Source organism: Corvus cornix, chromosome 5 (genome assembly GCF_000738735.6).
Source record: "Corvus cornix cornix isolate S_Up_H32 chromosome 5, ASM73873v5, whole genome shotgun sequence".
NCBI classification, from domain to species: Eukaryota; Metazoa; Chordata; class Aves; order Passeriformes; family Corvidae; genus Corvus; species Corvus cornix.
The window spans coordinates 57,499,704-57,525,443 of record NC_046335.1 but is presented as its reverse complement, the minus strand read 5'-3'; the positions used below and the strand labels follow the sequence as shown (position 1 = coordinate 57,525,443).

Sequence of the window (25,740 nt, the reverse complement as noted above, 5' to 3'; positions counted from 1 at the left end):
TTTAATAACTTGTTTCACCACAATGAACGTTATGTCTTTCACTATACAGACAATAAAACCACATTTTAAAGCATAACTTCAGCAGAAAGTGACGCAATGCCTCAGTGTGTACATCCACAGGGCAGCTTCTAGCTGCAGAGAACACATCAAATGTTGCTGAGGACCTCTTATTCCTGATAAATATTCAATATTTATCTTTCCCCATCACTTTTATGCTTATGTTTTCAATTGCCACTCCCTCCCACTCCTCTAGTTCTGATCCTGAAGCAGGATTTATGCCCAATACAGACACCAGAAGATGGCTGAGCATTTTCTCATCAGAGCGGGCCCAAAATGACATCATCTGAACTTTGAGAGGAGTTATATGTCAGTATTCTTGCCAATGTGGCATGAAATGTGTCATTACTGAGCTGGGTGCTTTATACCTATCCACACTACTGGAAAACACTTTTTCTCTTAAACTGCTTGGAATTTAGTGTCTTTTTGCAGCATTTTCTGTGAGATTTTGGCAAAAACATCCAGATTGCAACAGGTGACTCTTCAGGCTGGGACTCTTGTGAATATGTTAAACCCCTCCATGCATCAACTTACTTTTCTGTCATTGGGCTCCACGTTTTCACCTTCATAGTCACCCTTTAAAAAGAGAGAAAATCTGTGTCATCCAGCAGGTTGTGCCAAGAACTGCTCTGCATCCTGCATACCCACGTCTCCCACTCACTTAATGCATCAAAACCAGAAAAAGCAATCTGTAAAATAACACTGTATTTTAGGAGCCCATTTGTCACGGCGCACTTTGTCTTCTGTCGTCGGGCACATTAGGAAAGAGCAATAGTGTCTGTCATGGGGGGAAAAGGAATGAATAAGTGATAAAGGTGGCCTAAAAATGTCAAGGGAAAGGATGCGGTGTTGCCGTGGTATTTGGGGTTCAGCTCAGTCCGCTGGAAAGAGAAGAAACCAGCTGAGAGAGCTGCTCCCTCTCCAGACTCTCCAAACACTCAGGGCTGATTAGAGCTGAGGTTTTAATTTGCAGCTATTTTTTGATATGATAAAGGAGTAAACGAAGGCAATAAGTAACTTCTATACAAGACTATCAGTAGCTGTCTAAAGATGTGAGGCAAGAACACGACGAGAAGTTTATTCAACCTTTCTTTCTCGATTTCTACATGGCACTGCTGTAGTTTTTGAGCCCTGACATGTACGACAAACATCAGGCAGAAAAAGAGGCAGCTCTGTTCTTGGGTGCTCCAAGATAAAGCTCTCACAGTCCCACCTAAAACCAGTGTGAGTGTGGGGAGCAGAAAGCCAGGAAGACGCACTTCACCCTCACATCCCAGGCCAGAAAACGGGCACTGGGCTCAACAGCCCTTGGACACTCACACAGGCTGTACATGAGGAGGGAGCAGCATGACTGCCACGTCCCCCTGACATCTGCCAAGCTTTTCTGTAGGCTAAGAGCATGTGTTTGTCAGTTCTAGTTGTACCCTGAACCTCTAAATCAGAAGGACACCAGCACCCAGCTGTGTGCACCTCTGACAGGATGAGGGTCCCCGCTTGGCTGTGAGTGCCACCAGAATTCCTGAGCTCGATGAGCACCACAGCTGAACATACTCTTGACATCTCACTGAGCTGCTCAGAAGCAGATTTCATCAGTAGGAAGGTCTGCAATCACATCCAGCCCCATGGAATATGGGACTTCAGATCCTTGCTTATGGTTTTTCCTGGTTGCACAGACACACAGCTACTGACACCTCTGCAGGGGGATGTGGCCAAGAGAACCAGCTCCCTGGCGCCCTGGGAATGAATGTGGTTCCTGGAATTGGTGCCAGAGATCTTGGAGGCAGAAGGTCAGGAAACAACAGAGGAATTTCATTTGCTAAAACACTGAAACAACTCTTCTGACGTTCAAATTTATGATCATCAGACAGAGAACAGAGGTGTGGAATTCCTTAAAAGAGAGCAGAGGGATGGAAACAACCTGCAGAAGTTACTGCAGTCCTGACATAAGGGAGAAGGAAGTCAGTCATGTTTGGGATGATGCCACCAACACGTCACACACAAGGGATTTCTTGGTGACAGACAGCAGACGTGTAAAATACAGCGCGAGATCACTTACGTCATGCAGAGGATATGCAGCACTGTAAACTCCATTGGCAAGCAGGCTGGTGATCCCTTGAAAAATAAAGACATAATAGTTATTTATAATTTCAAGGTTAGACAGCCTCACTTCATCATCCTTCCAGGAGATTTCCCTCAAAATAACAGCCATTTGATCAGATAATGATTTTGCTGCCATCTCATTCCTTTCCAGGTAGTTTCATTTTTAATCATATAGGTTATTATACATGACTCATTTTATGAAATGGAGAACTGCAGAGAGCAAGAGGAAGTCATATATATTTGAGAATCAAGAATTAGAAGCCAATGACTTGAAATTAGTCATTAAAATAAATTACATTTTCTGAAAAGTCAGTTTGATTTAAAGGCAAGCCTGAAGATTTGAAAGTGCAGCAGAAGGCTGGATCACAAGGAGAATGTGGCTGGAATTGATGGCACAGGGGAACACACATCCACACGCATCACCCACGCAAAGTTTTGAATTCAGGTTTCAGATTGATCAGAGAAATTGTAGGGAAAGCCTTTGCGAAGACCTTGGCGTAATACTTACCATATTTACCACATTTTCGTCTTTTATTTAAAAGGGCAGTTTCCTTCTTTCTTCCCTCTCCTTTCCCTGTTTACACATCCGTTTATTAGTGACATGCATGAGGCTGAAAGCAATTAGTGCTTCATCTATTAAATGTCTGTGGCACAAGGGACTGGGAGGAGTCCTGCCTTTCCCAGGGGTGGTGTCGCTCCTTAACCAGGGGTCAGAGGGAGGAGTTGGTGTGGAAGTTTGGAGGAGCACTGCACCATTCCCAAAGGTGGCTGGACCTGGACCTTTGGAGGGCTGTAGCTCATTAATTCCCTAATGTTCTCTCCTCCAGCAGCTGCTGGCTTTAATAGAGCTACTTCCAATTCTGTTCACCACGTCTGGAGGTGCCATGTCGCCCATGAACACACATTTGGGGATGGAATGAACCAGTTTTGGGTGCTGAGTCAGAGCTAAGTCAAGCACTTGTCTTTGTGCAGGGCGACAGTGATTAATGCCAACTGAAAAAAAATATATATATCTATAAATCTGGCCACTGGCATTGGGGAGGATTTGAAAGGACTTAAAAAAAGAAAAGAAAAATGAGGTGTACAGTGTGCTCCATGCTGCCCATCAGTTCATGGCTAAGAAAAGAGTGTGGGACTGGATTTGAAGGAACAACGACTATGAACCTGGAACCAGCTCACTGTAGAGTCATTTTTGATTGCTCTTCAAACGAGGATTGTTCAAGTTCATTAACATTTTCGAGATACTAATCACCTGCTGCAGGAGCAGCTCCAGGAGTGCTCAGTATCTTGCGGTATCATTAATTTTCAAAGCCCTATTTAAGATTATACAGGTCTATGAATTGTCTGCAAATGTTTCCACACTCCTGGCAGAAACAACTGGTGAGCAGATAAATTATTTTCCCAGGGCTGTGAGAAGAGCTACATAGTCCCCTTCTTCAGATCTGGATTTAACAGTGAAGACAGATCCACATTTTCACAAATTTTCCTAATAAATAACAAAGGCTGCAGTGTTCCCCTGGGCAGCTGCCTTTTTCCTGCTGGGCAGCAGTGCTGCAGCATTATCTGTGTTTGTTTAAATCTGTTTGCCACCTCTGCTGGGTTGTAACCCAGCATTCCAGCCCTGGAACACAAAGGAGCTGATTGAGTTATGCTGGGCTGGCCTGATGGCATTTTCATTAGCAATATTGTGTGGCCTTGCCAGTCTCAGGTAGAAGAACCATCCAGGAATCCCAACACACTACCATCCATTAGTGTCTTCCCTATTCAACTAATCCCTGCTGTATTTCCCATTTTCTGGGGAAAAAAAAATACTCAACTGAGAAACCAGTTCCAAGGGAAGAATTCAAACTGAGCTGTGTGACCTTCCCCTTTCAAGAGTCCAAAGACGTAATTTCCAGTGAAAATGATCCAGCACCAGACTCGGAAAGGGTCTTGAAAGTCACACAATAATTTGGATTTCCCATGCTACAGAGAACAGCACTTCTGTTAATACTGGCTGGACACCAAATTTTAGTGTATATAAGGAGTCAACAATTGTGCATTGTGTGTTGCAACTTCGACACAAAAGGCAAAGCATGGAAATAATTTGTGGCATAATTGTTCATCTATTATTTGATGTCTTTCTAAGCAGCTGATGGGTCAATATTGAACAGAACTACCTGTAATTCAAGTTCCCATTGTTTTATTGAACTGCTTGTAGGCAAATAAACGCTGTAACAGATTTCAACAGTCACCAAACATTTTCTTCCATGTTCATGCACTTTTCTCGCTTTGTTTGGGAATTCACTCTTCCACCTTATTTGTTTGGATTTACAATTAACTATTTGTTAGCTTTGGTCCCACAGCCAAGTGTATACCTGTGCATCATGAGATGTAGAAAATAAAGTATATAACAGCTGAGCACGATCAGCTGCCAACAAATCTTTAAGGTGGCCTGATTTGCAGTTCATCTTTCTTACGAGTTTAATTCTTACAGCACAAACTCTAAGGCTGAAATCCTAAAGCTCTTGGTCGTGGCAGTACAAACTTCACATCCCCTGACTTGCAGCACCTGTTCTGAGGGCTGAGGTGCCCAGTTCCAGTGCAAGCTTTGACCCCTGGCTGTTCCATGGGGCTCATCTCAGTTCCACTCAGGATGGTCATCGGTCAAGACCATTTCACTCAAGTCACTGGAAAACCATGGCACCATAAAACGTGGGGTTCCTGCTTGAAAGGAATGGGCCAAGCCACAGACTTCCACTGCAGTTGGAATTCATGGAAATACCCTCATGCATTTTAGGGAGTGTAGGACACAGAGCACATCTCATCTGCTGGTTTATGTCACCTTCCAGCCCTGCAGGGGCTATGTGCTCACTTACCATTTAATTTAGAGTCAAATCTATAAATTCACATTTGAAAAAATGTCAAACAGCTACATAAATTACATTAAATTTCCAAATAAAACAATTACATCCACATACATCAAATTAGAGAGCAGGGGAAAAACCTAAACTCCACAGCCATTTACGACATGCAATTATTTTCAATACCTGAAAAAGATATTGATCTTAAAGCTAAATAAAGTTCCTTACCCATGCTATATTTTGCTTTGGTACACGTCGTTCTTTTCAATATTTCATAAACCTACAGAAGCAGAAGCAAAGAGAGGAAAGGGTTACTTCAGACACTGCCAGTGAAAAGCACGATCTTTTTGTGTACAGCTCAAATATTGGCCAAACCAAGATGTCGATGAAGTCATCATTCTTTAATAAAAGTCATGGTATTCAGGAGAGCAGGGCTCGGAGCTCTCTGTACTGTGCTTTCTGTACAGGAGAGAAAAGCTTAGCTAAATAGTCAGCCACCGAGGGAATTGATGGGGGCAAACAGGGTTACATCTACCCCCTGGTGTAACAGAAATGCTATTTTTGCTCATGTTAGCCACTGATCAAAGCTCAGGGGTGTTCTTCCACCTGGAGCAGCTCTTCCCTCGCCTCCGAGGGCGCAGGCTGGCTCCATCCCAAGGACCCGAGCAGAGCTCCGGGCTCACAGCGTGTACACAGCACGCAGCCGTTTATCAAACTGGGCTAACACAGGCTGACCTTAACATCTCTGAGCCTGCCTGACCCCGGTGGCAAAACAGATGTATTTATTTTGGGATTTATTGCATTTATTGTCGAGTAACCTTTGCACAGCTCAGCAGGCTGCCCGCGAGGTTCAGCTTTCGGCTGCTGCCGTGCAGCGATGCTCTGGGGCGAGGCAAGCAGGCAGCACAGGGAAACCTGGAGCAAAGGCACCTCCTGCCCAGTGCCTGGCCTGTCCGGGGAGCTGGGGGCTGTTTCCCAGCTCCCTAATCCGTGTGCTAACTCGACTCTTGCTCAATTCACTGGAGGAAGCAAGTGAGGGCATCCGGGGCAAGTCCCACAGCTCGTCCGTCTGTCGTCTTGTAACCCCAGTGAGTTAAAGGGCTGTCACAGAGAGATTTCCAGTTATATAATATTTTTTTTTATTTTCTTTTTTAATAACTAAAAGGTCTTTGGCTTAGTTTCTATTCATCAAAGACTCACGGGTAGTGACTAGATTCCTGTTCATTTTGCAGTAGGCGGGAGGGTCAATATTTGCACTGCGGTTCAAAAATACATATGAGAAAGGCAGGGGAGAACTTTAAGAAAGAAGAATACAAACAGCAGTGCACACAGAATAAAATGGTGTTGGGAAACATTCAATATGTTCTTCATTACTGGGTGATTTACAGGGATTTCACACAAAGCAGCACAGCAGCAGCACTATTGTTATATGCCCAGTGTTCCTCCAGTCGTTTAAAAAACCCCTGTCCCTCCCTTTCCTCTCAGCCTCTGCTCTGAGCTCCCGTTTCAGTCCATTTTTCAGTCAGTCTTGCTCATCCTCTTGTCCCATGGAGCCATTTTGTCTTGCTGCCTTGCTCAGCCTGCCATGAAATTTAACTCTTCATTTGTTAAGTTCCTTGCACTTACAAGGATTTTTTACCATACATCCGGACATATAAAAGAAAGCCTACAAACAAAACCCAGGCTTTTTTTTTTTTGGTTTCCCAATCTCAAGTTGAATGTTTTATTTGCAAATAAACTGAATCAATGTTTGCCTTTTCCTTCCCCGTTTCTGTGCTCCTGCATCTGCCTCCCCTGGTCCAGCTCACCTTGCCACCATAACCTGTGCTCACATCAAACCCCTGCACTTCAAGCTGGAGGGGAACTGCCCCGTGGAATACACTGGAATTTCAGAGCAGGAAAGGGAAGTGGGGTATCTCACACCCCTTATCACCACAGCAATGAAAGGCAGCTATGACTGGGATATAAGCTCTTTTGGAAACCACTTGGCATCCCAAAAGGCTGATGTTAAGTATAAGATAAAAGCACGCTGGCAGTCACATTCCAAGGCACCAGTTAGGAGCACGGGAATGGGGCAAAGAGTCCCCGTTATCCTTTGAAATGTGTTGCAGCCAGGCCTGCTTGGCACGGCCCCTTCCAGCTGCCCTGCATGTCACATGAGCTGGCCTTTCCATTCCTCCTTGGTGGCTACAAATGAGGCTACACCTTCTTCCCCAGCTCTATTTTATGTTCTGGAAGTCAGATAAAAGCCATCAACCTCAACACTTTCAATACCATTACAGAGAATTTCCCCCTAAAACTATAAATAATACTCCCTGTGAATACCCGGCTGTTTCGTTGGAATTTGTCTCGGGATATTTCCCAGCATTTTGCAAAAAGAACAATGTACAGCTACAAAAAGTTAAACCAGTCATGGGTGCAGGCAGCTGGTGGGCAGAACCAGTGGTAACATCTAAATATTCCCAGCTGGTGATATCTCTACTAAGAAAATTACCTGTGAACTAGAAAGAAGATCCAAATTATTTTCCAAAAGGCAGCGACCTGTTAGCATCAAACACTACTCTGGAAGTGCTAAATCTGGAAGTGCTTTCTTTATAATTTCAGTACCTGATGGCACAGGAGATCCTTGGCATTTGGTTAAGAAAGATAAACTTGAACAGGCATTGTTCTAAAGCTGTTAACACCACCACTGAGGCAATAACCACCATAAATTATTTATAGGCAGAACTTACTATAGTGCTTCTCGTTTTACTGTCGAAGAAGGAATCTTTGTCAGACAAATCAAATCTGTTAAAAGATTAGAAGGAAGCCCATTAGGTCAGGAAAAAAAAAAAGTAGTCAGTAATTTCCTGTTCTTGTTGACCCCTTCAATATTTTCATTTCTCCTGGGGATGTCTCAGAGCTCACATTAAAGAACAGCTTGTAGAAACCCTGTTAAAAAGCAAGTCCAACCCAGCTCATACAGTTTAAAGAGGCTGCTTATACATTTCACTGTTTTTATGTCTTTATAGGTTTCTCAGCACAAAAGAGAATGTTGGTGCTCATTTTAAGTTGAATCCCTGACCACTGCTGGCCTTGAATTTCCCCTCATAATCTTTAATTTTCCTTGTGAGGCTGCTGTTTTCTCCCTTATTCAGCAGAGACACAGGTGGTCTCACTGGAAAAGCCACCTGCAAACAGTGTGAGGCCCATCCATGTCTACACTCAGGAGCATCTTTTGGACCTTCTCTGAGCCTCCAGGAACACCCCACACTCAGCAAACACACAAACACATTTCCTGCAAGCCCAAGGCCAGGCCAAGATGTCACACACATTGACTGGCCCAACCCCACCAGTGCTCTGCATCTCTGGATGAAGCACTAAAATCCCTGCGTGTGCAGGGAAGGGATCCTGCCCTGGGATTGTTGTTTGTTCCAGCTGGCACATCCATTAACACGGCCTTCAAAGTGACTCCTCTGGGATGCTGGCCAGGGAAGAGCAGCAGCAGAGCAATCCAGGGCAGGAGAAGCTTTGGCGGGGCTTTGCTTCATGATTTTTTCCCCTACACCCACATTTACAGCTGTTCTTGCTGATCTGGGATCGATGGCAAAGCCACCTCTGACTTCACAGCACTTCAAAGGCAAGGCTTGGTTGGCACTACCTGTGTCAGCTGCCCACACCAGATAAATTAAATTATTCTGAAATTCATCAACCCACATCTCTGGCTGCAAGTTTTACCAAGCATTATAAACCACACTATTATAAACCACATTATAAATCCCCTTTGGCAGCCTGACAGATAAAGTGTACAGTTATACAGATGTGCATTATGTGCCACAACAGCAGCTACAACACACAGAGATTTCTCTACAAAGACTCATTCCTCAACAGCAAGCCCCAAAATCCCCCAAGAAGTACATTTACTGCAAAATGGAAATATTCTTTGCAGCAATGCCCACCAAAGTGTTGGTGTTCATGTTCCCGTTCACCCCCTGGTGCCTGAGCTGCTCTCAGGGAGGCTGGAACCTGTAGACATGGATATTTAGGGAAATTCACTTACAAGTGCTGCTTCTCTCTGGAGAAGGGGTAGGAGAGGCGCTTCACTGTCTGAGGTTTGTGTTCTGCTACTTTTGGCTGGATGGGCTCTGTTATTTTTTGAATTACAGAATTAATCTTTTTCAGGAGACCGTGGGTCTGGTTGATCTGATACATCTGAGGGGGCAAAGAGAGAAAAAACCCCAAGAAACCAGTAAAACTTCACTGCTTTTTGGTTATCCATAGGTCAGAGTGGACTGCAAGGAATAAACCAGCAATTAGATAAATGTATCACAATAAACTGTTGAGGAGTGGGGTTTACATTCTTGAAATCATCCAGAAAGACAGGGATGGGAAAGTCAAACCAAGGGTTAGGGAACCACAGGATTGCTACAGACTTTTTTATCTAATTGTGCTTCTGATTAAAATCCCTGGTAAGTGAAGCAATAATGGGGATTAATATGAAATCCAAACCGAAAGTGTGGTTTTAGTGTTGTAATAAATGATGCTGGGCTTGGAGACTGTCTCTTGCTCCATTATGGACTTCCCTGTGCAGTCTGGGACCTGCACTTAGTCTGTGTTTAAATATTAATCCATCTCTGAGCTGTGCTCACTGAGCAGGTAGTTATCGATCTATCTATCTATCAATCATGGGTGATTTAGAATTGATGAAAATACACTGTCATTCCTTTAATGATATTTCAAATATTCTGAAAGGTAATTTATTTTGTGGTAGAGTGGCCCCAGCTCCTGCAAACATGACTGACTGTGTATAGGAATAGTCACTAAACCCGGCGAGACAAATTCTTATCCTTGTGTTCATTTTCAGCAGTCTTCAGGTGAGAAAAAAGTGTCCAAAATGCACACACAAATGTCACCATCAATTGCAACCTCTTCTTTTAAAACAGACTGAGGATGAAATCACTCTCATCATGTACAGACAGTGGTAGCAGCCAGAAATTCTTCATTTCCATTCCTCCTTTCACTTTTTCTCTCTGCTGCCCCAAGCAAGTACGTTTGTGACTTTCATTTTTGGTGCACATTAGTTAATTGTTTTTAAAGTACTCGTGGAAAGAGAAGTCTGCATTTGCAAGGTGCTCTGAGAGGAACAAATGTTTAAACTATGCCTTCTTGAGGTAAACAAGAAGACCAGGACTGACCTTTTTTGTGGGCATCTTGAGCTTAAGGAATTCCGCCTCTCGACACAATACATTCCACGGTGCATGTATTTTTACAAATCCAATTCCATGGATTTTAGTCTTAACAGGAAAAAAAAAAAAAGCAGGGGAAAATGTTACTGATGAGAGGAAATTAAATATATTACCCCTTGTGATTCATACATAGTTAAGGAACAAACAGTCCATCAGTGCCACCATGATAAATCTCATTTGTTTGAGAGAGTTGGTTTCTAACAACAGGACAACCATTGAACACCTCACTGTGCTGAACTGCTATGGAACGTGACTCAAAAAACACTATTGTCTCCCAGAGTAATTACCACAAGGTTAAACAGATAAAAACTGTTTGGGAAATAAAAGCTGATGACTGTGGACACAAATACAGGCTGAGCTAGTTAAATTTGAAGCAGAGGCATCCAGCCAAAATGGTGTGATTTGGTGAGTGTGTTGTAATTGCTGAGAGAGCCCCTGCTGCCTCCTGAGAGCTGCTCATACCTCAGAGCAACAGCCTCAGAATCAAATGTGAGTATCTCCATTAAAGCATTGTAATTAGGAAAACTGGCAGGAATAACTCCACAGAACAAAGAAAAAGGAGGATAGAAGTTAATGGCAACATTGGTGGTTTGCCTGCAGCCCAGTAATTCTCTGAGCTGCGTTCTAGAGGGCCGGACATGGATGTTTGCTCCTGGCACTCCCACATACGCCCATGTTTGCTCCCCCTGGAGCAACCGTTCCAAAGGCCCTGGACAAACAATTTCCAACCAGGAGGCATTCAGCAAACAGAAGAGAAATGAACTTTAATGAATCTTTCTAATCTTGCTGCTGCACCAATTCAGTTATTACAATAACTAGCTTTCACACATCTATATCCTCACCAGCTTTCTAGAAACTGGTTACTCAGAGGACCATGGAATGGTTTGGGTTGGAAGGGAGCTTAGGGATCATCCAGTTCCAACACTCCTGCCATGGACAGGCCAGGCTGCCCCAAGCCCTGTCCAACCTGGCCCTGTTTTAATCAATTATTTGTGGACATCGAGCCGCTGACCGCAATTCTTTGTGTGTGACCATCCAGCCATTTCACTGAAGAGAGCTTAAGTGATTTATTAAACACCATCTGTTTAAGAAGCCTTTGCTCTTTTGGAATCAGTGAGGTCTCCAAAGCAGCTTTGTGGCTTTTCAGGCCCAACTGACTGCAGATCTTTCCCCCTGCATGGATGTGCTGGATGTGGAAGCTGATGTAAATCCCCGAGTCTTGCTTTCATCGCTAGACTTTCCTCATGTGGTTTGGTGTCTTGCACTGAAAGGACAGGGTTCCCTCTCTTTTACAGTGTCCTGGCTTGACCCCTGTGCCCTTCTGCATCATTTGAAATCATATTACATGTCATAGGTGGAATCTCCCATCTGGCAAAGGGTTTAAATATCCATGACTTGGCACCTGCCAACTCCCAGTTTCCTACAGGAACCTGCAAGCTGGACAGAAAGCAAGTCTGATTTTCACTGGAAGACAGAGCAGGGAAAGGTTTTGGGGTTTTGTTGCATTGAACCATGTTAAATATATATATGACATACACATAATATATAAAAGATATAAATGTCTGCAATTTGTGAGGAATAGGTGACAGATTTATTTTTTAGCAGGCTGTTCCCAGGTTGAAATGTTTACCTCAGCTTTTGGATCCTGTAAATAAAACCAGCATAAATGTTTACCCTCTCTCTCAGGAGTCTGAGGCACATTGGTTGGGTCAGATAATTGTAGCAGCTTTCTCTGAAATTAATACTGCTGTGTCTATTTCTGCTAATCACACACTGGCAGCACTTCACATACATCATTTTTTATACCGTCTAATGGGCTTTTAATAGAATATCCTGTTTTCAGGGTGCAGGTGGAAGACGTTACAAGCTGTACTGTTCACGTCTAGGAATGGAAAGAGCAAACTGTAAGGCAGACCCACGTGCCCCAGCAGGAGCGTGGACCAGAGCCTCCTGAACAAATTTAATTCTCCTCGAGCCTATATTGAGGAATAAAGATGATGCTGCCTGTATCAGATTTTTTTTTTCTCAGAACTGGAATTACCAGGGGATCCAAATCACTGCATACTGTAAACCCACCAAACTGGGATCAGTGTTCAGAGCAATTTAAGCCTCACTTCCAGATAGCACAACACAGCTGTGTTGCAATGGCGGATGTGCCACAAATCCTGGCCAAGAAAAGCCAGGAACTTCACCTCAGTGGGGCATTTACAATACCATGTCACACTCCTGTGCAGCCAACTAAATCACTGGGTGAGGATGGCATTGACTGCCAGAACTGCAATCAAATCCTGCAGGAGCTGAGCTTGTGCAACCTTGATCAGAGCCAGGTTCGCAGGGACGGCTCAGCACCCCCCAGGGCCTGGCCACCAATTACCCTCTCTATCTTTAACCCTTTTAAATGGATCCTTACATCTTCATCACGTTCCAGCTCCAGCCCAGCCTCCACGAGGTTCCCTTCATACTCCTCCCTGCGGAACCTCTTGTCGTCCTCGTGGTAATCCATGTGAGTCTCACTCTCCCCCATCTCCAGCTGCACGCCCTTCCCTGGAAGGGGCTGGTCCTGCTTGGTGCTTCGGACACTGGCATCATTCTGCTGAGCCCTCCTGGCCAGAGTCTTCCCGGCTGAGGACTTCTTGTAGTGGTAAACCAGGATGTAGTCCACTTTCCTCTTGCCATCTCTGAAGTAGAGCCCGTATTTGCAGTCAGCATCCGGATTTTTGGATAGGGAATTTAATAACTGGAAGTGGGGAATGGGGGTGTGGAGAGAAGGAGAGAGAAAAATAATGATTGCACACCCCAGCACAAGCACCAGACAGACCATCCTCTCCTCTCAAAGCTCCTTCCCTGGAGCACACGATGCCCTCTCTCCAGACAGGCAGCAGGTGGGAGGAGTCCCCCCATGCTACTTACTCCAAAAATTTTTGCAAGTTAACACCTTTAATTTTACTGATAGCCAGCTGGGGTTTTATTGGTCTGGAATAAATAGATTAAATGACTGGGATTTAATCTAATCAGCAGCACACTGGTTCATAAGTCAGCTACTTGGTGGGTTTGAGCTTCTCCTTCGGGGGTTAATCGCCACTAAGATCATCTGTCCTTTTCCACCCATGACATGTGCAATGTTGCAATTCTGACAAATAGATTAATATCGTGTGGAAACATTTCTCACTTCTCTTATCTATCATTGCAAGTCTGTATCATCTGAGAAAGAGATCATCTTAGATACAGACTGAAGGGAGCCAGCTGGTCCTGCAGCACGGCCAAAAACGCGCATGGAAAGTAGCCAGGGAAGTGGGGTCACTGCTTATTGAGTTCACCACTTCTTTTTCCCACTTATAAAACCCATGTCACTATGCAATCTCTTGGTGGCAATGGCTTTATTCCCAGCCTGAGTAAATGCTGGGTAAGCATTGCAAGATACATGAAAGGTAAGACTCAAAACACAATTTCATTTCCAAGCATTTATCTGAAAACTGCACAGGCCAAGTGTAGAAACAAACAAGCAAGCAAACAAAAAGGTACTAACAATTAATTTATTTCTACTTGTATAACACTTCTCATGCATAATCCACAATTCTACCCTTGGAGATCCACGTACTATTAAAAAAAAGAAAAGAAAGAAAATTCACTAGTTACTGGCCTTTGTTTTTACAAAAAAGGCTCATCACAGGAGTGGCTTTTCAGCAACCAAGGAAATTTTCTGGCTTTTAAATCTATAGAAGAATGTCCATCCTCAATGAAAGGAAAAGGACTTGTGCTCCAAAAGAGAGCAAGAGGCCATCAGTTGCAAAATGCTAACATCTATTTGGGATGTGCACACCTGCTTACTTCATACATACAACGGGAATGTAAGTTATTCTAGATAGCCTTTGCTCTCTGCTTCTCTCTCCTTTAGGATCTTGCTCCTCTTTCCCATTTAACCTAAACCCTTTGCATCAAGTTAATAAATATATAATAAAATAGTACAGCATTTGGTGCCACCTTGGAGTTCACTCTTTGTCCTCTTGCCTCTATTTCCTGTTCCATGAAAACAGGGAAGGTTATTTAGCCATGCCAAACTCTTCAGGGCACAGGCTGTTCATGTTCGTGCCCTCTCTAGATATTGTCATTTAGTTCTTAAGCATAACTTTGATGTAAAAGACCATTGATAACTCTTGCTTTCCAATTGCTTTGTGATTAATGGCACGTACCTGTGAATTCAGAACACTTTTTTCAAAGCAAGCTGACAGTCTGCTTGTGGCAGGCAACTCACTTACGCAAATTTCTACAGAAACAAAACATTAACAAATGGCAACCAACTGGATTGTGTTTAATTTTTCTTTAAGATGTGTCAATCTTACTAATTAGTTAAACAGCAGCTTCTGAAAAACCTGGCTGAACCACCACTGTGGCTACTAAAGCCTCAACAGATTCATTAATACGTGAGAATAGCTATATCCCACTGCAAACAGGAAGCAGCCGAAAAACTTGGTTCTGTTTTAAAGAAATTAATGGTCAGATTATTTTAAGGATGGGGTATAAATGCTGAAAGGTACTCATGGGCCCCCTGTTCTCTTGCAGTGCTGCTGTGCTTAAATGGAGTTGCATTGACTTAGGCCATGTCCCTTCAGCTGTGAATGAGACAGAGAAAAGACATTTCAGTTTCACCACAGCAGGAGGATTTTAACACCCTGACAGAATCATTCCTCCATGCTCCATCCTAATTTTAAGCACAAGCACAATAAATCACATGCTGCTTTTTCAGGTTCCTCCTTCCCCAGTGAATCTCTTGTATAGCCCACTCCACCAAAATAAACTCGTTTTTAGGTTGGTTATTACATAACCAACTCGTAATCACAATGGGTATTCATATTACTGACTTCCTCTAAAATCTGCGTTAAGGAATTTAACTGAGGAGCAGTAAATGACACTGGAAATCTGATCTCTGTTGTGTGCTGCAGAGGATCAGTTTAATGTTACCTATGTCAACAATGGCTTTTGCATAAAATTTTAGGCATTCTCTTCTGTTCACCTCTGCACTGGCAAGAAGATGTGAAGGTTGGCACAGCCTTGTTGCCAGATTCCTTACTCTGAGAAGAGTCAGCCCCTTTTTATGCTACAGGTGAAACCAGGTTCCCTTTCTCACACAGCCAAGAACAACCCCCAGCACACCAGCATGGACAGTGCCTGGTGGCAATCCTTCCCAGCACCTTGGGAAAACGGAGGGAGGGGATTTCAGAGCATCCTGGGAGTGGAGAGGATGAGAAATGAGCTGAGGGGTGAAGTGCAGCGTGCCTGTTCTGGCCCAGCAGGCCCGTGATTACTCACTGTGCTCTCGTGCTGGTCATAGCCGATGTCCTCGATTGCTCGGATGTTGATGATGTGGATGCCCTTCTCCTCAGCAGGTAGGCAGGAGTATTTCTTGTTCACCCTCATTCCTGTCTCCACTGGAGCCTCACTGAGATCTTCTGGCAGAAAATCCACCCCATGAAACTCGCTGTCTGCGTCTGAGAAGAAAGGGAACAATTTTATCAAGACACTTTAATCCCAACACTTGCTCCTCCCAGTGCCACCCAAAAGCTGAAATGTATCCTGTGCCTGCCTTCTCCTGCCAATGAGCCCTTGGGCAGGGCTCCCACCCCTTCTCCCTGCCTCCCTTCTCAGCTTTCTTCAGCCCTCTTCAGCCCTACCTGGGTCTCCTCCTCCTCCAGAGGAAGAGTGTTCAGTTAACTTTTATCCTGCACTGGTGTCTCAGGATGTTTTCACTCTGTGGGCTCATGGAATGATTGTATTTCTTGGCAAGAGAAGGAAAAAAGCAGGGGGAAAGAGGAAAACTGCTGATGAGGATAGGTGCCACAGTTCTTTCCCCTTTTCAGAAGGCGTTTTCTCCTTTAACTTGTTCATGCTGAAGAACTAAGTCAAGGGTTTCCCCTCAAGTACCTACATTCTGCATCTGATTTACTGAACCATTCTTATTTAAGCAGTTTTGAAAATCTGGGGGGGTTCTCCCTCTCAAACTGCTTCTGATGAAGACAGAACTGTTTCCACTTACTGTTTAAGTACACAGATAGGCTAAAGGATTTAATATAAGAGTTTCATTACGAACTGAGCGACAGATAAGTGACAGAATGCAAACTGTTGTTTGCATATGGGCACTTATACAAGCAACAGGAGGCAAAGTATTCCAAGATTTTATTAATTTTGACATTGAAATAAAAGACTGCAGCATTGTACCCTTTTTTTTTTAAACCACGCAGGAGCGGGGCTTGCTCGTCTGAAGAGTGAAGATAAAGCAAGTATTGTGGAGGTTATGGACACTAAATTAGCTTTCCCAAACAACAAAAACATGCAACCAAGTTCCCTGTCTGGGTCTGGCTGAAGTTCAGGGATAATGTTGAGGAAAGAAACAAGGAAAATCTCACTCCCCAGCAAGTTTGCAGATGATGTGAAACTGAGGAGCAGGACTGATAAGCTGGAGGACAAGGCTGCCACTTCAAGGGGTCTTGACAGGCTGGAAAAATGCAAACCCAAAAAAAGTCCCCCACTTCTGCAGGCCAAAGAAAGGAAGGCAAATGAGGGGTTCCCATTCCTGCCTTCACCTACCAGCTGAGTAGGCAGAGACACAGCAGGACCAGCTTTGATGCCTTAGGTTTCAACTTTCATATTTTTTATTTCTTTAGCACCCCAGAAAGAGCTGACGCCTTGAGAGGCCACCTAAAAACAGAGACTGGACAAGAACAAGGGAATAAAGGTGGGTATTTACTTGAAAGGCCTTCAGAGGTACCCCGGGGAGCCAGAGGCCACTGCCAAGATGGACCCCAAGATGGACAGCAGGTCACGAGTTCTTCACACCTTTATAGGTTTGGTTCATTTGCATAGCAGGGTTAATTCTCCAATTAAAGCTTCAGTTCTATGATGTAATTCCCCTCAGCTTGCCCCCCTCTCAAAGGCTTTTTGGTTTATACTTTTTGGGCCTAGGACAGTCTGGGTGTCCTTGGAGAGCAGGCCTGGAGAGGCTTTGTTATGTTTAACCAAGCATGAGAGAGCAGAAGTGAACAGCTACAAGGAACTTCAGAGTTACACATTAGGCAGTGCAGGATTTGAAAAATATTAAAGTTAAAACCTAAGGCATCAGATTCTTCTCACAGGTGCATGAGGAAAGGGTGGGGGGCTACAGACATAAGTTGCAACGAGGGAGATTATGACCAAACATTAAAAAAATCTCAGTTCTCTAACAACAAGAGTGATCACACGATGGGGAAGGAAACCAGTGAAGCTACAAATCTCCATCCATCCCTGGTGAAGGTCAGAGCTTGACCACACCTGGCCTCAAGCAACCTCACCCAATGTGAGTGTTGGGAGGGCACTGCACTAATCCCTGCACTGGTGATCAGGCTCTTCGCGGGGACGAGGCAGGAGCCAGCACGGACACCCGCAGCAGGCAGAGGAGGAAGATGCAAGCGAAGCCCTGGCACACCTCCTGAGCTTATCAGCCAGAGAAAGGTAAACATTACTGTTATGAAAGCCATGCTTCTGTGGAATCTGCAGTTGTGCTTCTCTGGAACTTGCCGACGCCACGAGCTTGTTGCTCATTTCAGTTCTGGGCAATCTGCCGCCCCAAGCTGCTTTCATAGGAACTCCAGTGCTCATTAGCATCGTCACCTTACCGTAAAACCTGGGCAGCAAGCGCCCTTTACACATTCATGTGCACAGCATCTAACACCCACACCTTTGCAGATCTGGGCTGCTCTCCTTGGCTTTCCTTCAAAACTCTCCAATAATTCTCACCAGAACAGATACCACTCGTGAGATCTTGGGGCAGCACCACCAAACGCAGCGAGCTGCTTGAACAGCAATTTGTAACAGTTAAAGAGGATATTTTGGGGGTAATACAGAGATGCAGCCAAAAATCCGCTGGCTCATGGCAGCAGCTGGAATGTTTGTAGTAATTCCCTACCTATGTATGGTCTCTTTTTCCCAACACACAGACACACACGGGCAGGCTCCCTGAACAAGGGCAACTGAAACAAGTGTGGTCAGCTGCTGTATCCTCTGTACTCAAGCCTTTATTCTGTGGCTGCAAAATACTCATAAAATAATACAGCTTCTGGAACTTCATAAGCATAACAACCTGCATTTTTATTCGGAAGGAGGCCAGAAACAACTTTGTAGAAACAGTGGATTAAGTGCTGTAAAAGTCCTCTCCTTTTTTCCCCTCTTTTTTCACACGTGTACTAAGTAAAGCCCAGTTACGTCAGCATTTTGCAGAGGGTATTAGAAGAGAAGCGCCTTTTAGTGACTGTGAAGCTGAATAATGGACCTGTGAACTGAAAAGTGCTTGTTTAGGGACAGAATAGGCTCCGAGGAGAAAATCACAAGCTTCATTGAGCCCGAAGGACCTCCCTGTGCTCTGGGGCTGCACTTCCAAGCAGTGTTTGTGAAGTCCCAGCACAGAGCAAGGAGACCTGCTCAGATGATTCAGCACCATTGTGCAAGCCCAAACAATCGCCCCTCCCTCCCCCGACACAAGCAGATATTTACATTTGTGTTTACACATCAGTAGCCTGGCAATATTGGAAAGAACAAGTGCTTCAGGTAGGCAGTGAATCATACCATTTTGGTTTATTATGATCATACTGGAAAATACGTGAATTGGGAGAGCTTTCTTGATATAATCTTAATTACACCAGATTTGATTTCTGCACTAAAGGATGATGTCAGGATTTAATACCAAGTAAAGCCATCCAAACCACTTTGGTAATTACAAACACCCAGGGATTACAACCAATTCACTTGTGCTGATTTGGCAGAGGTCAAAGCCTTCTGTTGCAGAACACAAAACCTCTTTTTTACATGGAGTAGGGCATTTCGAAGACTTAAAACCATGAATATTTTATGTTAATCGTATTAAACAAGGACAATAATTTAATCACAAAATAAATTCATGTTCAGAATTATTTATGGCAAGATAGCAGAGGTAAGGTGAGGCGTGCAAAGAGCAATAATGTCCTAATTCAGCTAGTCTGACATCCTAATCTCTTTGCTGGGAGCTGAAAGAGGAGAGCATTGTGAAAACGCTGCCTTTGCTGCCTTCTAATGCTGACTAACCCACTCTCTTCTATTTATTAAGCAGAAGACACTACAACAAAGACTTGAAGAAGCACTCAATGTGTTTCAACACAGCCATAAAACCAATCCACCCTTTCTCCTCTGCATCCACAGCTGATGTTGTTCAAAACCCCACTGACTTAGAGTCAGCAGAAGTCCCTAATATTCCTGGGACACGGAGTCAAACCCATGCTTGAGGCTCTCACTCTGAACAATATGGGAGACAAGACTGAACTAATAAAAAGAAATCCCTCAAACTCGAAACCACTTCCTCCCCTGTTCAAATTTCAGTCGCAGCTGTTAAAATTCCCAACCTCATCTTGCAAAAATTAACACTAATTAATTAATGACAGCTTTTCCACCACTGAAATTTGGCATGCTGTGCTGTAACCTTCCCTCACTCAGACAATGCTTCTTCATTGGATGTTGAAGACCAGGTGAAGCAGAACCAAAAACCTGCTGTGGAAGCCGATGTATTTTCTCCATGACTCAATCAGCCATTACCATTATAATCATAATTATGCATAGCCACTGAATATTCCCCAGCAAAAATTATTTTTATCATTAAAATGAATTTAAAAATTGCACTCACACAGCCCAACTCTTAGAGAAACACCCTGCACTAGTTCTAAAATGAGCATCATCAAGTCAGCACGAGTATATCTAAACAAATGAAGAGCTATTTCCCTGCTCAACCTGAAACCAGTAATGTCACTGAAACTGCCTTCCCTTGTTTTGTTTTTCTTTTTTCTTGTTTCCTCTTCTTTTCCTTTTTAGGGAGTATGTTTAAGAAAGTGGGAGAACAAAAAAAAGTCACAAAGACCTCTGAGTTAGCTGTCCCAGCTGTTCCCAAAAGGGAAGCAGCAGGAGAGTTACAAGACCATGTGATTCAAGGCTTTTAAATGTCCACGCCCTTATCTTTTTTCTTTATAAAAACTAGGATAGAATCCAAAACTAGGATAGAATCACGCAGGTAATGAGGATGTGTATAAAGAAAACCATGCACACACACACATATTTATACATATTCTAAGAGAAACACACACAGTCTGTAGGTAAAGGTTGATTATTTGTTTATAATATGATCTTTCTGCAGAAAAGAACGTTGGCGTGTGCAATATGTTGGATAGCTTTTGGATTTAAGCTCTTGAAGAAAAAGTTTGATAAGATACTGAGATAAAACGCCTTCAGTGGGGTTTTGCTTGCTACATATTGCCCCCTAGCAGCAGGATCCTCCTTCAGCACGTTCTCACCCAGTTCTCCACCTCCCGTATCCCCCAAATTCCGAGTTAGAGGTTAATCCTCAGAAGCAAAAAAGTCATCCTCACAAGTGACTCGCCTATCGCTTCCCCTTTTTCTTGCCCCACCTCCTGATATACTCCAAGGCCGTCAGATTTGGAGGCCAAAACCCCTGGACAAACAAGGCAAGTGCCGGGCAGGCTCAGAGGGCCACCCCAGCAGCAGCAGGTCTCGTTCCCGACCAGCAGGTCATTCCTGCTGGCCCGAGGAGCCGTGCCCGGGAATGCCAGTGAGGATGCTGGAATGCCAGCGAGGATACCCGCTGCTGGCAAGGAGGACAGTTCTTTTTTTGGGATGCTGACACCTGTTTACGAGGCACTGGCCCCAGACCAGCAGGCGGGACAGAAGCTGTGGTGCTCTCCAAGGAACACCCACACACGTCCTGAACTTTTGTTCTGCCCAAAGTCCTGACACCAGGTGCTGATCAGAGCCACATCTGGGACCATTTGATGTAAATTTCCCTTGCCTCTCCAGCTGCGAGCAGCCAGATGTTGCCTGGAGCTGCGCTGCTCCTGGAGAGGCAGCAGGTTTCACTCTACCACCCACCGGCTGCTGGAAAAGGCAGCACACCTCCCCTGGGGCAAATCTAACACCTCTAGGGATGTTGATACCTCCTGTCCATCCATCTGCAGAAAGGTCACTCCCTACCTCTTTCATCTTCTCCAACACCACACTAAGTAAGACACATTGGAACCCACCCATCTCCTCTGCTTTTCCATTTATTTAAAAACTTGTAGCCGAGGTCTGTGGTGGTTTTTACCTTAATGAATCAAACATGGTGTTATGACCCAATCCACTAAAAAAAAAAAAGCTCAAACAGTGAAATAAATCTTGGATTCCATGGACAGTTTCCTTTGCAGAAGAGAAATACTTTCAAAGCAGGATGGCCTTGATGTACCTGGTGCTGACAACTCACACTGAAGGGCAGAGCCCATTCAGACACTCTTGTGTCTGGTGCTTGGGAGTCACATGGGTGGAAAAACTTCAGCTCCTGGTAGGATTATGTGGATGATCAGCTGGCTTAGCTCTGTTCCTCACTACTGAGAATGGTGGGGCTCTGCAGTGGGGCTGCAGCTTTCCTGGAAGGCTGTCTACAGCTTTAAAGTTATTGATCTATTATTATCATCAACATACTCAAAGCAGGTTAGAAGGACACACACAGCTATGACATCATTTTTTATTCCTGCCCATCTATTTTTGTTTTTAAAGATTAATTTACCCTGTTTGCAGGATGCAGCCCTGGCCTTGAACACATCTGATCTGACAGACGCCTTGTGAAATGTAAAAACAAAGAGCAAAACCACCTAAAACCTGCAAAGATAATGAACATTTTGATTGAAATGGCATTTTCAACAGCATGCAAAGGACCGGAAAATACAAATTCTACCATAACACTACTGCCTGTTTATTAGACCCCATCAAAGCTCACATTTTATAAAAAAACATAAAGCCTCTCCCCATCCCAAGGCAAATTTCACTTTTTTCCCCACAACTACCAACAGCTATTTAATGCTCTATTAAGTAAATCTGCTTTCATACATATTTCTAACACACCTAAATTAAGCACTCCTCTTCTGCCAGACATCAGAAAAATATTATTTGCTTCTGTTGCTATTGCACAAAAATCAGCACTAAAACTCTGCTCAAGGCTATGGTGGAAACAAAACTAGATTTGGGAGAGCCACTGAATCCATGCTTCATGAATCATGTTAATTATGCTTTGAAGGTTTATGATGCTCATTATTTTTGTTTGTGTGGTCCAAGGGAAGGCAGCTTTTATCAATGGGAGCAGTAAGATGAAAGGAAAAAAAAATACTAAAAAAGAGATTATGGTGGGAGAATTGATGTTTATCGGGACAGTGGATACCTAAATTCTCACCAGAGTCTAGATACAAGAGATACCTAGATACACTTAAAATATGATGTTTTCCTTTACCAGGCTGCAACAAAAGGCTCTTTATACCAAACATGTGGAAACGAGGATCCAAAAATTACCAGTTTTACTCTAAAATCTCAGTCACGGACTGCACCCTGGGGCTGAGGCCATGGCACACGTGCTGACTGGCAGAGCTGCTCTCTATCCCTGAGGTTTCCCATTTAAAGTCCTAATCTTGAGTCATTTGCACTCGTGTTTACATTTCCATGCAAAGCCACGAGGGCATTTGGGCTGTGTAAACCCAGGCATGGATGCCTTGGAAGGCTTTGCTAACCTGATAAAGAGGGTTTGGGCCACAGCAGCACATTCAGGAGCTGCTTTTCTGCATTTGAGCTGAGAGAGGCAGTCACTGGGGCTGGGTTTTGCAGGGCAGAGCTCCACCCTATTTATATATCTGTTTTTTGGGTGTGCCCAGGCAGGTGGAGCTGATGTGGTGGGGAGATGGGGGTGGGTGATATCCAGCTCTTGCTCCTTGAGGAAATCCAACCAAATCCTGCCCTAAGTCTGGCTCTCCCAAGTTTTCCTCATAGCCCTGCACTTTTAACTTGGAACAACACTGATATTGACAGTGAAGGGGAAAGTTCCACCAGCAGTTGGAAGAATCTCTCGCCCTGAGCAAGGGAATGCAAATCAGTGAGTGGAAAAGCTCCATTAACTCCTGTCTGTCCATGGGAATGCCATTGCCTGCGTTCCCCAGGCCTAAGCAACCAAGCTGAGGCACACCAGTGGCAGAAGCCCTCAGAAGTGTCGATGCAGCCAGGCACTCTGCCCCCTGATTTTGATGGCTGAAGCAGCCGCCTAGAAACAGAGGCTAGACAGGAGTAAGGGAATAAAGGTGGGTATTTATTTGAAAGGCCTTCAAAGGTACCCCTGGGGAGCCAGAGGCCACTGCCAAGATGGACCCCAAGATGGACAGCAGGTCATGAGTTCTTCACACCTTTATAGGTTTGGTTCATTTGTATGTCAGGGTTAATTCTCCAATTAAAGCTTCAGTTCTATGATGTAATTCCCCTCAGCTTGCCCCCCTCTCAAAGGCTTTTGGTTTATACTTTTTGGGCCTAGGACAGTCTGGGTGTCCTTGGAGAGCAGGCCTGGAGAGGCTTTGTTATGTTTAACCAAGCATGAGAGAGCAGAAGTGAACAGCTACAAGGAACTTCAGAGTTACACATTAGGCAGTGCAGGATTCAAAAAATACAAAAGTTAAAACCTAAGGCATCAATTTTAGAAAGAGCTGAGATCTGGGAGGGTGCCAGGTCCCAGGCAGCCAGCTCTCCCCGTGCCAGGGGATGCAGAAACGCGTGCTGCAGGAACACAAGATACTCCTGCTGAGGATTCCCAGAGGTCCCATCCTGAGTGGCAGAATTCTTGGAGCAGAAAGCTGATCCATCAGCAGAGACAGCTTCCCTCGGGGGCCAGCAAGAGGAAGGATTGGGCCAGAGCCTTGGTAAGGCTTCTTGAGAACCCCCAGATGAAAAGCACTCTTGGAATGGTTGAGGATAGACATCCTCTCCAGTCTGGCCCTCGGCAGGACAGCTGAGAACGACAGCAGGGCTGAGCCCTGGCTCACCAAATCTCCTCCTTAAGGAGCTTTTGACAATATTTATTATCTCATACATCTTCATATCAAAGGAGCAGTCAAGACCCAGTCTAAATGTAAACAGCTGCCTTGTAGTTTTGTAACAGGGGACAGGCTTACTTATAAACCTGGATTATCCAAAGGTACACTGGTCAATCCACATTTCCTGCCCAAAAACAAAGGAGAGGAAATTGCCATGAAATTGCTGTCACCTGTACAATGGAAAGAAGCAGAGCGTGGAGGGCTCTGTGGTTGCTGCAGGTGCTCAAAGGCAGCTGGGCCAAAATCTCTATCCAAATATCTAAGATTCATTCCTCACTTGTTCCTGTTTGTTCTGCAGCAGCGCTTTTCCAAAAGGAGCTCAGGGTCCGTCCCAAAGGAGTGGACCTTAAAGAGGCAGATTTCTGCATCAACACTGCTCCCCCCCAAAAACAAACAGCAAACCCAAGGAGCTAATATCACAAGAACCTAAGACAGACCTATTTTGAAAGATCCTTGTGCTCAAGCTGTGTATAAACAAGGACATGTTGGCAAACTCAGAGATGTCCTACAGAAAAAATATAAAAGAAAGAAAAAAAAGACTTTTTTAAAATTACGATGATCATGTAAAACACTAATGAAAACAGAAATAATAAAGGGCAACTCTAGTCCAGTATTTTATTTCAAAGAGTGTGAGATAGGATTCTCCCTTTTGCCATCTTTCTGTTCATTATTCTTTGAGAAATCATCCCCAGAAAGAGCATCACCAGACAATCACAAGCATCACCAGAGGGACATTGTTCCTCCCACGACAAACCCTCAACACTCTCTCTTTAGTACTAGAAATGGATCCTCCTCCACTGAGGAAACACCTCTGAGCACCACAAATGTATGGCCCAAAGAAGCAAAACTAGAAATTATGGATTTGCAAATAGCATGTCTTTTCTGTAGCCAAATCTTCTTTAAACTCCCAAACTGCAGCTGTTCCACCATGAAAGAGCCCAAAATTCATCACAGGCACGTGGTCAGTGATGGGCTGCCCAGAGATATTCTGGGTAAGAAAGGAAACAGCAGCTCCTGCCAAGAGCAAGCATTTGATATCAATGCAGAGAGAAAGAGAGAAAACATTATTTGTTTTCATATTTCCTGAGAAAGACATTGAGGATGTAACCTTGTTATTTATACAGGGTCAAGGTTTCATCCTAGAATTTAGGAAAGGAATTTATTTTCCCCTAAAGTGTGATTAAGTTTATAAGCCCAAGACAAGTTTTGATTGTGGGTTTTTTCTGTTTTGGTTAACAGAATAATATTTCACTTTCTGTCTTCTCTTTTTTTGAAAAAGGAAAATATGCTGTTCATTTATCTGGTAAATGTTTATCCATTCTGTGTTAAAAACCCCTAAACAATAGAATAAAATGGAATTAAACTTTAATATATTGCTTATCTTCAAGCACTGAAACACTGAGAAAAACAGTACTCTGCATGACAAAAAAGCCCTTTCTCTTACCAGAATGTTTAGAGAAGTAATTTTTTTCAGATACACTAAAGGACAGTATCTGTTATTCCATAAACCTTTTCAAAATATGTTGTAAATGGCTATTTGCAAACTTGATTGGTTTTTAATAGCACATACTCTAT

General features: G+C 43.9%; 1 protein-coding gene across 3 annotated transcripts in view; it reads right to left on the bottom strand.

The window, feature by feature from the left end:
* The window catches only part of ANO1 (anoctamin 1), a 72,896-nt gene that overhangs the window by 25,406 nt on the left and 21,750 nt on the right, over positions 1–25,740 (bottom strand). For 2 of the 3 annotated variants that reach the window (XM_039552764.1, XM_039552762.1), the window contains exons 2-10: positions 15,533–15,711; positions 12,636–12,962; positions 10,175–10,273; positions 9,040–9,191; positions 7,733–7,787; positions 5,229–5,280; positions 2,666–2,731; positions 2,114–2,169; positions 592–633 (exon numbers count right to left, since the gene is read on the bottom strand). In XM_039552764.1, coding sequence (XP_039408698.1) covers positions 592–633; positions 2,114–2,169; positions 2,666–2,731; positions 5,229–5,280; positions 7,733–7,787; positions 9,040–9,191; positions 10,175–10,273; positions 12,636–12,962; positions 15,533–15,711 — 1,028 coding nt within the window. The remainder of the gene's footprint in view (positions 1–591; positions 634–2,113; positions 2,170–2,665; positions 2,732–5,228; positions 5,281–7,732; positions 7,788–9,039; positions 9,192–10,174; positions 10,274–12,635; positions 12,963–15,532; positions 15,712–25,740) is intronic. The other variant, XM_039552763.1, reaches the window with a different exon arrangement.